The 17,398-nt window shown below is 37.5% G+C and overlaps 1 protein-coding gene across 8 annotated transcripts in view; it reads right to left on the bottom strand.

The window, feature by feature from the left end:
• The window catches only part of MAGI2 (membrane associated guanylate kinase, WW and PDZ domain containing 2), a 713,954-nt gene that overhangs the window by 25,389 nt on the left and 671,167 nt on the right, over positions 1–17,398 (bottom strand). For all 8 annotated transcript variants that reach the window (XM_040061343.2, XM_040061346.2, XM_040061344.2 and 5 more), the window contains one exon: positions 16,318–16,461. In XM_040061343.2, coding sequence (XP_039917277.1) covers positions 16,318–16,461 — 144 coding nt within the window. The remainder of the gene's footprint in view (positions 1–16,317; positions 16,462–17,398) is intronic.

Genomic DNA, 17,398 nt, shown 5'->3' with positions numbered 1-17,398 from the left:
TGCTACAATTGTGCTTCTGTCAGCTAAAAGTATAATCCTTCAGAGGTTTTCCTTCTGTCCAGAGTTAGAAATATAGTATTCACCAAATAAATGTGCACAATGTGAAATGTCAACACAACTCCTAGCATCAAAGAAAACTGAAAAGGATGTCAAGAAGTTATCTAGTCCTTACATTTGCTCAGACACAGAAAGAAGGGTAGTAGAAGTACTATGGCAGTGTTTCTTAATAGGAATTCATAGAATTCACACTTTGTCAATAGGAGCTGCATCCTCTCAGGATCCTGTATGCAATCTATGCTGGTATTTTGCATAACTAAAAAGCCATTGGTCCAAATAAAATCTATTACCCTTGCTATTATACTTTGTAAATGCTGCAGAATTAACAGTGGGGGAAAAATACCAGAATTATTTGGTGCAGAATTATTTTTGCAGTGCAAATAATTCTTTCTCAGCTGATTTTCTCTCTTACAAAGAATGCATTTGGTTGTACCATGTGATGCAAAATTTAAAATATTTCTGATGGCCTTGAGGGCACACTGACACACAACACTGGTAAGATCTCCCCCAGGTCTGGCCATACAGGGCTCTCTGCATCCCCCTGACTTTTGGAGAATGCATTTGGTGCACACACTTGGAGCAAAAAGGGAAAATCTGTGTTACCACTCCTGTAACACAGAAAGAAAACAGCTTTGTAGCATCCCCACAAGGATATTAGGCCAAATACAGACAAAATTCAATGAGTTTGGGAAAACCTGTTTCTAAATGTCATGGAACAATTAAACCCTGTAGAAATCCTGTAAAAGTAAAGTCAGATTTTCAGGAGGCTTGAGGACAGATTTTTTTTTTTTTTTTTTGTGCTATATTGCCTGTGTAGACCATATTTTGCAGAAGGTATTTAAAATGTTCTTGTTAGCATGTCTTGAGAGAAGTGCCAGATTAGATCAAATGAAAGAGGTGTTTTTAACACTCCTTGATGAATAGCTTTTAAAATTAGTACTGAAAGCTGCATAGAGAATGTACAGTCCTTCAAATAAAATCCTCTGCACTCCAGAGCAGCAAGACAGAAAGATTTTAATACAGTTTAATATGTAAAAAGGTTAAGTTAATGTCACATTTTCCCCTTGTTGTTTGCTTTCCTTCTGTTTTCACTGGTCACTGTGCAGGAAGTATCTTGTATTAATGTAACCTTTTCTGTATTTCTGTCAATTCAATTTTTTTTCTCTGTAGGCAGCAAGTGGCTCGCTTGATATTTTTTTTTCATTGTAAAATATTGTAGCTGATTTGATATTTCCTTTTCTCATAAAATATTGTGTGCAAATAACTTGAAGAAGCTAAAAAAAAAAAAAGGCTAGCATCTTGGTTATGTGACCGAAGAAGGGGAACCAAGTTTACAAAAATTATTGTAGAAATTCTGATGTAGAAATCTACATCAGAAAGGGTGAGACCAGAGGTATAATGAATAGTTGCAGGAACAGTGGGTTAATTGTGTTCTGTCTTTCTTTGTCTTGTGGCTGACTGATGTACATATGAATTACACTGCCTTTGCAGCACATGCCCAGCTCTGATTAGATGACAAAACAACAACGAAGAGAAAAGCTGTCAACACTCTTACCTGGAGAAAAACTTCAATTAGGCTTTACACTCATATTTGGAAACTCATACAAAAGAGAAAACCTTGGCTGAGGAGGGCTCCCCATGTGTCAGTAAGGTACAGTTCATTTTTTTTTTCCTGCAGTTAAACCTTCCCTTCCTTTCCCTCCATGATGTAAATTTTCTTATGGCTGATATGGGAAGAAACCCGGCTGTATGTTTTCTCTTTTTCTAGGCATTCAAATATGCTTTCTCCCTCGATTTTTCTATTGTGGAATAAATTTTTACATTTGTGGAGTTATTTCTGTCTTTTCTAAATCCAGTGATTTTTTAAATATGACCTTACAGATACCCACATATTGAAGATAAACCAAGGTGAGGCCAGAGGTAATTGCAAGTATAAAATCAGTGTCTGTTATGTGGGATCCTTATTTCTGTTTCTAGGATCAAAAGTTGATTCCTGCAGTTTATACCACACAGCATTTCTCTACACTTCTCTTCTGGATCCTTCCATGTCTGTTCACAGTGTCCAAATCGGAGATATTATGAAGGTGGGGAATAGGTAGAACAAATCAAAATGATAACATTCTTTCCAAATTTATTAATAATTTTCACAGAACAAATTCTTTGCCATTTTGTAACACATCAGATTTGCAGCTCATGGTCACTTTGGATTCTGAGCAGTTACCTCACATTTTACATTGTACGTCTGATTTCTCTGCCCTAAACTGAGCACTGTACACCTCAGTGAATTTTATCAGATTGACTGCTTTAGTACAAAATTTTTATTTTGAAACAGTCTGTTTCTCAAAGTCTTTTTAAACTTCCTATGAATAGTGACATACTGGCATCAGCAAATTTAATTTTATAATTTATCAGTAGGTCTCCAATTATTAGTGGATATTGAACCGAGGTGCTTTCATCCCAGATGCCTCAGAACCACACCGGTAATTACCACTAGGAGCAAATCATTCACAGCAGCCTTTGAGAGGAATTATTGTCAGTAACTACGTTGAAAAGAGATTCCACCAAGAGCCTTTTCCCTCAACTTTTTAATGTGAATTTCAGAGTGTTGAAAGGTGAAAGGAAGATTGTACATTCTCCTCCCCCTTTTTCCACATAAAAATAAGAATGAAAATCAGACATAAGAAAGGAAAATTAGACTGGTATGACAGGATTTGCTTTCCACAATTCACATGTCAGTGAACCGTCTCGATTTTTTGATAACTTGTCAGATTATTTCTGAGTACAAAAGTTAAGGGAAGTTTTCTTTATTTGACTTTAAAAATAGGGTATATGTTTTGCTTTCTCTAGTCTAACTTTCTTGTCTTCCATAAATTCTTAGACATAATTACTAATACTCTGTACATTTATTTACCTTAGTCATTGAGCATACATGAACATCAGCAAGTTCTGCAAACTTGAATCTAGGGATGCTTTAAGCAGTTTTCTCTTTATTCTGATTTATACTATTTTTTCTTTGTTTATGTTTCTTCTGAACATCTCAGTGGAGACTGATACAAAGAAAACACTGAATATTTCAGCCATCTCCTCATTCTCATCAGGCAGTAGGCCTCTTTTTTTTTTTCCAGGTTCTTAATGTTTCTTTAAACATGTGAAACAGAGGGATGTACCCTTTCCCAGTCCCAACAGGCAGGCCCTGGTTGTGGCACAGTCCCCAGACTGGCACCAGCTCTGGTTTTGAACCTTCCTGGCAGTCTTCAGCAAAGAATACACAGCAGGAGTGATCTGTGTCCTCCAGATGTTCTCAGCAACTTAAGGGTGAAGCGTGTTGGCAAGCCTGGGAAGCTTGCCTGGCTGCTGCCTGAGCTGTATTTATTCTGAGGAAATGCACTCTTTGCAGCTATGAATCTGGAAATTTTATACACGCTGATTTTGTGTTGTGTTCCTTCCTTCCTGAAGAATTTGACCATTGCTGATTTTCCATGCTGTTTGGGGTAAATATCTACCCAAACCTAGTGGTTCTCCTCCTAACCCAATGCCACTTGGTAAGCAGAACACTCCTCTATTATATTCTTACAATGTGCAAGCACAAAATAAACACTGAAGGCTTCATCCCCTTAATGCTTTGAAATTTGAATAATAATGATTTAAATATAATTATGAAAGTAGTTTGTGTGTATGGAAAGTGTTTCTTTAAAAAATCTGTTTCAGTTCAAGTTAATTCAGATGCTCCATCCATGTGTAAGAGCAACTGAACTATAAAATTGGGCAACGTGTTTTCTGGCAATAATGAGAAGATAATATTCCTAAGGAATGTTTAAGTGACATCACTATTGATAGGTTAATTAGAAAGAAAATTGTAAAGCTTCTCCAAACCATTAGAATAAAGTGCCTCAAGTAAATGTGGGTTTATCTGCAGAGCCTTTGTTCTGGCCATATTTTAAAGCAATTATTACTGGTCTTGTTAAAAAAAGCCAGCCATACACACAAACAGTTTCAGAAACAGGGTGAAACAGCAGGGAAACACATATAGTTTTAATGTAGTAAAGAGGTTTTTCCTTGCTTGAGTGTGCTTTTAGACTACGGATGAGAGCCTTGTGTATGTTTGCCTCTGTTGGTACGTAAGGAACAGTCTCTAAGCAGGTGTGTGGTTCCCAGTTGCACGAAATTGAATTAATTGTGTATGCGCATTTTCAGTCTATGTTAAATCTAATGATAAGAGCAGCCTCAAATGATTTGTGTGGAGGGTAGTGCTATCTGTCATTTCATTAATGCATTTTATAATTAAACCTCAGGAAAGAGACTATTTTTATATGGGCATTCTATTTTTATAACTGAAACACTTTTACATGCTATTTGTTGCAGTTGTTATTGTCAATTGGTCCAAAAAGCTGTACTTGGAGACCAAAAGGCAACTCCACAGTGTCTATTTTGGTGAATTTCCAACTACTGTCAAGCTCAAGTATCATTGCCTGGAGTTAGGCACAGGCTGGATAAGTGCTGTGCAAATTTCCTCACAGCAGAGAATCTGTACTGCCTGGAAATCCCAGGTGTAACAAGTAGCCTGAGCAAAGCTACAGGGTTTTGGCAATCTTGGACTCCCTCCAGTGCATTTTAGGTGTGTGAGCTTGGATGGCTCAGCGGGAGACATGGTATTTCTCTTTGGGGCAATTACAATAACATGTTCCCTGCTACTTTTGAATCAACCACATAAAAGTTTTGAGTGAAAAAAATCTTTTTTTTCTGTGGCCAACTAGCTATTTAGGCAGCTGCAGCTTCTTACCCCTGGAAATACCAGGTTCTTTGTTCCCACAGAGAGGGAGTCTTGACTCCTGCCCAAAAGAAGGGGGAAAGAGGGGACATAGGACATGGTGCAGAGCAAGAAAAGGCCTTCATACCACTCCTCAGCAGGACCTCTAGCTTTTTTCTTTTCACTTTTTCACCTTTTCCTGAGAGAGAGAGAAAGAGTAGTGATATTTGAGAAAGAGTGCTTGGAAAGAGGAAAATGTGCATACCTGATTGTCTACAAAGAATGGGGAGTGCAAGAGGGAAAAATGGAGTTTTCAGTCATGAGGGCTGAAAAGACAGCAAAGTGGATTTCTGGTACTAAAGTACACTTGATGCCTTTCGCAACATTGCTGCAAAATAATCCATGCATATGTGAAATATAGCTGTCAAAGGTAAAAAGAAAATGCATTGTCCTACTGTACTTGATACACTATTACTTTGTAAAAACAGAGGTGGGATAACTCATTGTAGCATAATGTAATATTAATAACATGAATAACTTCACCATTACAATCAGGGATGGGAACCAACAGAGACTATGAAAAGGAAGAAGGAAATTTTCTGGTATCTTCATGATGATCTCAGGCAGTTCTCATCAGGCAAAAGCAAAGCAAATTCAAGATATGACAAGCTGATTTTATGGATCTTACAGAGCAATCTGAGCATGGAGATTCCATCATCCAAAGTTGCATCCACGCAACAAAAGAGAAAAGAACATAAACTCTGACAAGATAAAGATGAAACCACAAAAAGATTTTGAGGAGGAAAAATGCTGAAATGTAAGATCTAAGAAGATATTTTCAAGCATACCAGAGGCATGGGGTCTGGCAGATCTCAAATGACAGTTTGGGCACAAGGTAGAAAAGACTGCAGAAAACAGATTAATTCTTTACAACAAAGTTCACTGAAGAGGAGGGCAGCAAAACTCCTGCAGAGGGTCTGCTCACTGCAGGGTTGAGTGAGGAACTGACTCCAAGAGCAGGGGCAGTGGCAAAGATTTTATAGCAGACATGAAACAGAGAGTGAGAAGCCACCAGAAGCAGATGACTTTTATCCTCAGTTCTAAAGGAATTTGGATATGAAGCTGTTCAACTAGTAGCTATAGGATATAATCTACTGCTTAAATCAGTAAATTTCAAAGGAATGGGAAGTGGCAAGTGTGCCTTGGAAAGTAACCAAGTGAGTCTCATGTTCAATTGAGCAGATGGAAGGAAGCAATAAGGATGGTGAGGCTTAGCTAGCACATGGATAATGATGATATAGTGGGAAAGGGGTCAGTGTGGTTATTGTAGAGGGAAGCCATTCCTCACAGATCTATTGCAGGTCACTGGAGCTCTCAATGACTATATAGACGAATGTGATCTGGTTAGTATACTGACATTTTCAGAAAGCTATAATAGTAAAGTCTCCAATAGAGGCTCTTCTGTGGGATGAAAAAGAATAGGTTCTTCTAGGCAGGAGATTAAATTCTGGGGAAAAAAAAGCTTTATATAAGTGGTCAATTTTCACAATCAAAAGACTTTACCATGGTGATTATTCTGCTCAGCATACTTGCAAATGGCGTGGGGAAGAGCTGATAGGATTTGCAGGCAGCATATTACCATGCAGTATTGTAATATCTAAACTTAAAAGCTCTAAAAAAAAGATGGCACAATGCTGTGTGCTAAAGCAGCACATGAAATCTAGTAGTGCCAACTGCTAAGCACCAAGTATAGTACATGTGGAAAACTACCTACTCCATCACTCTAAATCAGCCATCACTCCTGAAAAAACAGATCCCACAGTCCTTGTGCTTAGCTCACTAAGCTGAAAATGTCAGCACAGCCAAAAACCCAAACAGAACACCAACTGTTAGGGGGGAAGTGAAGAGTAAAGGAGAAGCCATTGCTGTGTCATTTAGGAGCACAAATATCCTGAAAACTGCAAATTTTTCTGGTGCCTCCACCTCCAAATTAATGTGATACATTGAGAAATGGTTTGAAGGAGGCCAATGAGGCTGGTCAGGGGTAAAGACCAGTTCCCTTTTGATGCAAGATGAAATCCACTGGTAAGGTTCAGCGGGAAAAAAGTGTATATGATATAGATCAATAGAATAAGGAATGATACGGAGAATGATGAAGTAAGGTTATTATATTATAACTACAAACAAACAAAAAAAGAGAGTTTTTTTCCAAAAAATGCAGGCACTTAGACTTGGAATCTAATGACACATTATATCTGGAATGTCAAAAGCATGAGTACATTCAAATAAATAGTTAAAAAATAGTCCTAACGTCGAGTCCTAGTGTAGAAAATCTATAAACTTCTGACTGCCAGGGTCTTGGATGTTATACGCAGTGAAGAATCATTTTATATTTGTCCTACATTCCTTTTCTAAGCATCTTTTCCAACTTTTCCTTGTTGGAATGAGGATACTAGGCTGGTGGACCATAGCAATGGGCCTCATATAGCAATGGGACCATAGCAATGGGCCTTTTACCTTCAGAGATGACCGCTCCCAGTTTCCACTTCTCATGATCTGGGAAAACACAGAAGAAAAGTCGAAGCCTATGTCACTCCTATGGCTGGACAAAGTGTTGTAGTTAACAGAGCAGCATCATGTGGTGTGCTCATTTTTTTTCTAACACTTGATCCTTAATTTTTAATTTAGGGTTAATTAATTTTTTAGACCTGAAAACCTTCATAAATATTGCACAAGCCTCAGATTTAAATACGATGCCTGCCTGCCAACTATTTTAGTCTTAAAATTTAATACTAAACTATTTTTATCAAGATTATTAACTTTTTTTTTTTTTTTCACAGCTGGCTTGAAAGATTTTGCTGCTAGGCATTGAGTTAGAAGGACACTTTGAATGTGCCAAACTGGATACAATTTTGCAAGAAGGATGTTAATTAAGTGTGTGAGAGGAATACTCCTCTTTACCTTTCTGCAAACAAATTCTAAAAAACACACACAGATTTTTGGAGAAATGTTGAATAATAGCTCACCTACAGTTAATTTGCTCTTGATTTATTAGGCTTTTATACTGTCAAAATATATTCAGGATCTGCGAGCGCCTTGGTTTGCATTTCTTTGTTGTGCAGACAGTAGAATGTTGATCAGGTTTATGTCTGCATGTCAATAAATTCTGCCTTGAGTTCTGCCAATTACACTTACCCAGCACTGAGCTCCTCTTGCCACGGGCTGGCATCCAGCTCATATGCTTGAGGATCCCAGTTGAATTCTCTAGGTTCAGATCAATCACACCTAGTCTCACTACAAGTGAGGCTGGACAGTGATGTATGTAGTAGGGAATTGGAGTGTGAGTTAGATTACCCCAAAGGGACAGGCAATTCGGTGGGAATACCTAACATCTTCCTGTACTGTTCAGATGGATCACAAATCACAGAATAAATGGATGGAACTAAGAATGTCTTTGTCTTTTTGTTCCATTGCAATGACAGTGTTGACATTCACTGAATGCTTATTATGAAGGTAAGATTTATATTACTGCGTAAAGTAAGACAGGTATGCTGCAGGTTTTAAGAGTAAGTGCTACTTATGTAGAAAAGATGGGCTACTTAACTGGCATGAATCACTATGTGGGCATTTGTCTTCCAGATATGTGCACAAAACCTTAGTTGAGCTGCTGGTGGTGGAGCACGGTATGCTCCTGGAGTGTACTTCTGCCCCTGATGTGTGGGATTATTCCAAATATTTATTACTTTTCAGTGGAGTTTCTGACAGCCTTCTCAAGCCCTCACTCATGTCAAGGGTTCAGCAGCGGAATCCCTACTGTGCCACCACACCACGTGGATAAAACCTTTCTGGCTCTTAGACCTATCAATGCTCCTCCTATGTTTGTGTTTGTTGTGATTAGAGTAAACTTGCAAAGAGGCTTCCCAGAAGCAATATCCACTTTCCTCCAATATTCTGAACATAAGACTTCACTGCTTTTTAGGACTGGGAGAACCTGAGGATTTTCATGAGTCACTCAGCAGTATGTCAGTCTTGTACTTTCTTTTCAATCTAAAATAGGATTCCAAAGTATGTTTTATCAGAAATTACAGATTAAACTGGTAAATTTTTCATTCATTTTTGGATACTGGGATTGCCTTAAATGTTTGTAAAAACTCATGACTGATCAAGCTATTCCTGCATTCTTCTTATTTCCTTGCAGCTTTTTTGATTGGATAAAGAAATGTCAGTATGTCACCTACTCTCTTTACTGTGTGACAACTGTTTCTCTCTATTTTAAATGCTTTTTGCTCTAATCACCCTCTAGCTGAGCTGAGCTGCTTCTTGCTAACTGTACTTACTGATTGCAACCTTAGGTGTTTTCCATTGCAGACTATAGGAAACCATCCTTTAATGTGGGACTAATCACTGATGGAGCATCCCAAAGAGATGCTTCATTCTTCATTAACAAGAAATCTGTGAGGCTCTACACAAGTGAGAAGTTAGTGCAAATTGCAGGGTCTGCATGGCAAAGTGATTTCAAGGATTTCCATTTACTATAGAGTAAGATACTCTTCATTCTTCCTTTTAAGCTTTGATTTGATTAGATGGTCACTGACAGAAAACAATCAGTCCTGTTGATCATCAGTGCTTTTTCATATTTACCCATTTTCCATATTCCTTTAGCAACGGGACTACATACATCTGAGATAACCCTGCAAAGACTTTGCTCTGGACAGACTGAAGAAATACAACATAATGTATAGAGACCAGAATCAAAAATGTTAGAAGGTTTCTAGGTACAAAACTACAGGAACTGCATGTGGTTTCTGGTACAAAATGATTGTGCAATAGGAATCTAACAAAGTGGTATGTGGTAGTCCAGGCATTTCTGTTGAATTTTGTCATGGAAGACAACAGCAACTGAAAAGTAATTTAAAAAAGAATAAGGATATTTTGCACATGTTAATATGGACTTTAAAAAAGTGTCAATGGAAGTTGTATTACATCCAAGCCTCAGGAAGGGAATAATCCCTTATTCAGTGGAAACAGACAACTGATCTACTAAGAACCTAAAAATCAAGATTGCAAAAAAGGGATACAGTGATTTAGTGACTAGATGAACACCAAGCTAAATGTGTGCAATACCTAGCAATAAAGAAAGATGAAATGGAAACAACACCATGATGAAACAAGAGAGAGACTTCTGTTTTGCATGGTATAAAAGACTTTCCAAACACTGTAGTGTCCTAATTAACTCATCTCTGACTATCTAGTCACTGAACCCAGAACAACTTTAGTGATTTCAGGGTGCCCTGACTTGAGATGTTCGGAAGCACCATATTCCAAATTAATTTATGTTACTTTGTTAAACTCCACAGTTGTAAGCATTTAGAGAGCCCCAATGTCCACACTGATATCACCTGATCCTTTGAGAAGCCTGAAGAATCTTAATGGTAACAAATTTATTCTGTGGGACATAGTTAGCTGTGGCCAACTATTACATGCCACCATACTGTTCAGAAGCCTGGACTCCAGACTTTTCAAACGGGACTTAAAGTTGTTTCTCCTATGGCTCAAGAGAGGGCTTTGATATCAGATTATAAGTTTGATAGGAGCTCTGTAACTTATTTCCAAATATGATTTAGGACACATACAAAGAGGTAAATGTCAGTTTTGAATGTTCATACATTAGCTGAATGCTCATACATGGGTTTTGACAGCAGTTTTAAATATAATATTCATGATCTCCATGATTTGAAACTTTGGTTCTGTTTCCTTCCAAATAAGAGACAGACTCTCTCTTTCTGCCTGCCTTTTTTGACTCTCGGCTCTTGAATACCCAACTCTCCCCTTTTGCTAGGAATAATTCTTGGTGTGGGTGGATGAAGGTTTCTGAATAACCACAAATAAGGTTGGTGTGAACATTATTATTATGGGAAATTATTAAATACACAAACTGTGCTGGCTTGCAGAATGGCACGAACCTGACCACAGCATAGGCTGGTTGCTCAGCAAGCTGGAACAACCAAGCAAGCCACACAGACTCTTATGCAACAACACAGGAAGCTCATAATTGACACTATGGGAGTCTCCTCTCCATTGTGCCTGGTTTTATCTCCAGCTGTGTATGACTGAAGCAAAAAGAGGGATGCAAACCACAGAAATGCAACGAACAGGAAAAAAAAGACTGAAGAGTCAAAGCAGAACTGCGGAGTGTGAAAGATATAGAATTCTGCTGTGCCTGGATTTCAGATGTCTGTCCTGCCAAAATATATGCAAAGTAAACAATAGAAAAAGAAAAATAATGTAGCATAAGGAGATAAAAGGAAGCTAGAGATAGGGCTAAATGGTGCATGAGGACTGAGAAAAATGAGTTGACAAGACAATGAAACTAGAAATGTCAGAGATGAGATGTATGGCTTTTGTGGAAGATGTGAAAAAAAGGATGTAGCTCACAAAGTGACAAGATGACACAGACATACATTGTCTATAAAAAAGCACATTTCACCCTCCTTCTCCAAGAATTTCTTGTTATTCTGGACCTTTGCAGCCCTCAGCCACAGGCTCTTTGACACTGGTTTCAATAAACATGCTGGCTGCTGGAGATATCATTCAAGGCAATAACAGGTCTGTTGATCATATCTCATGTCTAGCAAACACTACGACCATGCTTAACAATTCCCCTGAGAGCAGTAAGGAACTTATCCCTTCCTTCTAAGTTAGGAAGGGATAGAAATCTCCAAGCAGAGTTCTGCCAATCATTGTCCTCAGCATGAGGAAAGAATAAAGTATGTTAGCATGAGCCTTATCTAAAGAGACCTGTAAAATTGTTTCCAGTAGTGTCTGAATCTTCAAAGGCTGTGGGAAGTGTGCTCCACATTATCTGTGTTACGTCCCTTGTCTCTGGTGACAGATTCAACTCAATATGACTGTCACTGACAGTGTGTGTGCCATGTTCTTGCCCTACTCTGAGACTGGGCCTTGAAATTTTATTCTTAATATTGCCATCACCAACTAGTTTCACTGTTTTGATGTTAGGATTGTTTGAGAAATGGAATGCTGATTTGCTGAGATGTCTGCCATTCTGGAAAAAGATAACAAGGCACTAATAGTTCTCTGAACTTTTTTAAAGGTTATTTTAATACATCTTTGTCTTATGGAGCACAGACACAGGTTTTCAGAATTCACCACTGTAGCTTGCTCTCTGGTCAGCTGTCAGAATTAAGTCAGTATTTACATATATTATATATATTTTATGTATCTAAATAAAATACACGGTCAGTATTTAATTCCAGTGTAGTGATGAGGTTCTCCCTTACAGCAGTCTCCTGTGAGAAGCTGCCATACATCTAAAGGGTGATTTTGAAAAAGAAAAAAAACCAAAACAAAACAAAAACAAAAATACGGCATTTTACTGCTAGCTATTGGCTAGTGTTATCTGCATAAGCATTCCTTTGCAGTTACCTGTTTACACTTTGTTGAGGGAAAAAGCTGGTTCTCAGGCTCAGTGTCCTGGTTCTCAGGCTCATCGTCCTTGACAGTGCTAAAACAACAGAACTTTCCCAGCACTGTAAGGCCTCTCTGTGTCTGTCTCCAAAAATCCTGCTACAAACATCTTACCCATAAACTGCAGTAAAATCTTGCCACATTTAATTGTGGTGTATGACCTGACATATGATTTTATATGAAGCTGCACTAATGGCTGTAGTTCTTCAACACTGGTTGAGAATAGTTTAAGAACCACATGGGCAGTGGATGCATGCAAAGAATCAGTTTCCTGCAGACCTCTGGGGCCTTTGATGGGCATTTCCTTCCCACGCTCAGTGATAAATGAATCCAAGTTAAACTAAGATATATGCTTGGGCTTTCTGCAGAGTCTGTGGGCTCAAATAAAAATCTTAGTGCATGTGAAGGTGCCATGACTAAGTGTAACAAGACTATCAAAGTTTTAAACCTGCTTTAAAGGGAATAATTTATTGAACCTCAAGACGTAATGCAGTGTCTATCTAGGCTGGCAAAAAGGGATCCCTGAGTAGAAGAGCAATAGGATCGGAAAACTGATGAACTCTGTATGACATCAACTCACTGCTCTTCCACCTTTCCAGTTCCCAGAACAGTTGTGCAGAAAATCAAAGCAGAAAGCTTCATCTGCCATGAAGTGCAAGTAAAGACTATTTTAGACCTTGTAATCCTAAAATGGGGTGTTCCTTGATGAATTTGTTTCCAATAAAAACACAACGTGCCTAGCATGCCATCCCCAGTGGGAAGGGAGTCAAGAGTAATATTCCAATTATGATTGGAGATGTGATGTGATAATGAACTGCATAAAATCTTTTTCCTTCTTACATCAATATTTACAAATCCAGTTATGGCAGGGCCAGTGGAAGATCACTTCTTTGGCTTGTTCTTTGAGTCTGTTCTCTGTCTGCTCACAAGTCTCACTGAAGTTCATAAAAGCCTGAACATCAAACTGAATTTTTCATAAGGATGTCCTGATTTTGATGCAATTTTCTTCATCTTGTTTTATCATTGCTTTCTTGTTCAATTTCTCTTTGTTATTATTGGCATACTGTACTCCTCCCATACTTACCTTCCTCAGTAATGGATCTTTTTCCTTTTACAAGAGACAGCTCCATTCCAGTTCTTTATTTACATCTGTTTTCCTATAATCATAGCTTTTACTTTAATATATTCTGCATCTGTAATGACTAACACTTTCACATGTATATAGACCTTAGAATCTTTTGAATGTGTGGTGGTGGACTCTCAGATTTTTTAACACATGTGCAAGTGGAATATGGCTGTTGAGACTCATTCCATCACTGTGGTTTTGCAGTGCCCACTAATAGAGTAAACACACAGAGTATGTTTACTAACAGAGTAAACATACAAAACCCGTGTATGAGCATTTGACTTCCCTACCTCGAGCTGTCTTCAGTTCGAGATTTCACTTCTTCAATTACACAATTTTATAAAACCACTAGTATAGCTTCAGCTCTACATTTTATTTATTTCTGTAAAATAGGGAGCTTTATATCAATATGAATCAGTCTCTATCAGGGCTTTTTTCTGGCTATACATAGATTGAAACCAAAATGTTATTTGTGAAATATGTTTGCTTACTACATGTAAGTGCTCTACAGGTAGCATGCTTCATTATACAATCTGTTTTTTTGCTACAACTTAGCTGGTTTTGTTTCTCTTTTCTTAGTTTTGTGAGAGGGAATAGGGCTGGAATTATGTGCATTATTTCTTTTTATAAGCATGATCTGTGCCTTGTGCTATATCTGCTTCGGTGTTTCTCTGTAAAGCTTCATTTAAATCAAAGAAGGCGGTTCAAGGAGGAAACAGCAAGCAAAACAACAATGGAGACCAGGAGGTCATCAGAAGAACTCTTAGCTGGAAAGCGTTCCAGTAAGATCCTGCCACAGAAGCATGATTTGCTATCCTCAGTGCTGAAAGCCTAGGATCAGAGAATCGTGTCTTTAACAACAATGGTATCTAAAGCAAGACGCACTGCCCTGATTTTCGCAAGTTTTGCTGTAGAGATGCACCTGTGAAACAGAGAGATACAGAGATGCAACAACCAGCGAAGAACTGTGAATGAACCTGCATTGTTAACAGCTGATGTAAATTTAGGAAAGGACATGTGGGTACTGAACTCTGCTTCCTTTGCCTACCTTCCTAATGTAATATATTTCTTTCAACAATGTTTTTTGTTCATTTCTATTTTTTCTATTTTTGTTTTGAAGCTCTTTCTTGAGCTTCTGCTATCAGTCACAGGTCACTGAATATAAAAATCTTTCACATTCCAAACCCATTTGTGAAGTTAAAATGTCTGCGAGGCAGGAGAATAAAAGAGAAGACTCAGTGACAAGAATGCATGGTAGAACTGGTTTAAAAACATAATAATGTTTTTAAAAGGGAGAAAAACATCCCAATTACAGCTATCTGGTCAGAATAACATTTGGCTATATGTTGTGGTCACTACAGTGAGAAAGCTTTAAATCAAGTTATTTTAGAAACTATATTAGCGGTATTCATTAAAGCATACAGAACTTTTCCTAATGCAATTGAAAAAAAATGGCTCATATTTATGTTAAATACTTTCTACATTTTGGCTACTGCACTAGTTTGTTTAAATGATGCACGGATTTTAATGTTCATTTTCTACTTAATACAGGCTATTATTTGAAATGAACCCTCTTCAAAGGTGTTCTTTTATTTTTTTCTGTTTCTTAGCCATATGCTCCCAAATATTCCAGAGCTTATTAAAAGCACAGCTTTTTCTCCATCTTTAATCACATTATAGCTACTAATGTACATCTTGCATATGGTTTCTCATTAAGAGCAACTGACAATGATAATATTAAAATAAAGGAAAGAATGAAGACCAGAGAAGATAGTCTTAAGCTAAAGTTCTAGCTGCAGCATGAAGTCACCTGTATTTCACATAAAAAATGCAGTGGGAGTATCTCTCAATTACCAGTTGCCTGCCTGACTGCTCCACTGACACAGGGACTGCTGCTGCCACCGCTGCCAGTGCCAGGGGCTTGCACTCCATGATACAACTGAGGACTAACTGAATTTTGCAATTCTGTCAACTGGCCAAGTTAAAAGTAATTTGAAGCTCAGCAAAACTCTTGAGTTATACACAGAAGGACAGTGCTCTTTCAGTAAGACATCAAATTTGATCAGATTGTTTAGACTGTAAGCAGAAATAAGTGTAACAACCATGAGATTTGTAAAATCTGTTCTTACCACTGTACAGAACACAATTTTCATTGCCCATCTTTGAAATTGAATATTGGTTGAACATGACAGCACTAATTAGATACATAAACTTTCTATGTTGACTCTTGGCAGTCTTGCCTATGTTCTCCTTCTCCTTTTTGTGTACTCACAATTCTGCAAAGTATCAGCAGGCCTGGATGAGTTTATATCTTGTCATTGTCACAACTGGACAGATTAAACATCTCTATTTTTGACTAGATTATTTTCCTATATAGACCATGGGTTTGCTTTTTTTAAAATCATGATCCCTACAAACAAGATCAAGATCAATAAACAAATTTAGCAAACACTACAAAGGCAACTTGCTTAAATTAGTAAGATAATACAGATGAGGTCTTATGTTTCATAGTTGTCTAATACATGCCATATAGTGATCACTTTGCTTTTGTGATTAGAGACCCAAATGTTAATTCTATTATTATCTAAGAAACTTAAAACGTTGTCTGAGATTTTTAAGTTGCTTAGATAAGAGTAAAAATAATAATGATAAAAATTCATAACATGATAAAAGTTATTAGCAGTCAGAAGTAATGCATTTATTTGTGAAGAAACTACAGCAATTTATGATATGTATCAACAAGTTTCTTTAACTCCTAGAGAATGAGTTTATTTTATAAGAGGTATTTGGCGTTATTTGTTTAAAACCCGATCAAAGGTGAAATAAATGCTTTCCCTTTGATTCCATCACCAAACATATCTGTAAATGTTGAAAAAAAAAAGTCACAATGCATTTTACTCACCCTCATCCTTCCATTTCTTATTGCTGGTCCATCTTCTGCTAACCTCAATACATACAAATCCATTTTGTACTCCCTTCCTCCTCGAATACTAAACCCAAATCCTTTGGCTCCTTTCTCCAAATCAACGGTAAAATAATCAAAGTCCTGTACAGACAAATACAAAATGAAAGACAATTAACTATATGGACATTGTGATATGCATTCAAGAAAACTTTAAAATAGATCTCTTCAAAAATGTATTGATTCACTTGGTATAAGCAAAGGTCCATAGAGAGATCTGGGAGGGAAATTGTGATGTAGCTTCTGATCCATTGTCAGCCAAGAATGCAAGATGCATGGGAGCAGAAGAAAGCAAAGAGCAAGCTTGGGTTGTGCAGTCCACTGTTTAGAGAACTGGAGATGCTGGGAAACAGCCAACCCAAGCATCTAGAGAGATGCTAAGAAGCATCTTATAAGGTATGCACATGGGGATAGAGATTTGCAATTTAGATACTGAAATGCACAATATTTTCATAGAGTTCTCTGGATCCCATTTAGGAATTTCAGCATTTTTCTTGATATAGTTTACATGTCTAGTTTGAAAATACAGATGTACAAACCACAATGGTTCCAGCATATAGTGTCCAGAAGTTTACAATTTAATACTTTTTGACCTGTTTTTCCTGCTTTTATATAAGGAGAAAGAAAGGTTTTTGTCAAAGTCTGAACTTTGAGCTAAATCCTCAACCCTCAAAACTGTCAGTAACTATCTGTCATCAGAGGAGTCATGTCCAAGGTACCATAACTCTTCATCTAACTCATCATCTCTTTGAATTTGTCACATTGTGCTTGATGTCAAAGAAACTAGTTGCAGGGGCTAGTTTCTACTCATCCAGACTATTACCATCAGAAATCAGTCAGGATTTTCATTCCTTTATTTATTTATTCCTATTAGATAAAATCTTAATTTTCAAGAATGCTGTAGCAGCGCAGTCTGGCCTAAGTACACCCACCAGAGTTTGAAGACTACGTGCCAAGAATGAAAAGAAATTCCTCTGCTGATGAAAAGGCTTTTTATGTTAGAGTTTTTATTTCAACTCTC

Source organism: Hirundo rustica, chromosome 4 (assembly GCF_015227805.2).
Source record: "Hirundo rustica isolate bHirRus1 chromosome 4, bHirRus1.pri.v3, whole genome shotgun sequence".
NCBI lineage: Eukaryota > Metazoa > Chordata > Aves > Passeriformes > Hirundinidae > Hirundo > Hirundo rustica.
The sequence above is the reverse complement of the archived record's forward strand: the minus strand, read 5'-3'. Positions and strand labels throughout refer to the sequence as shown.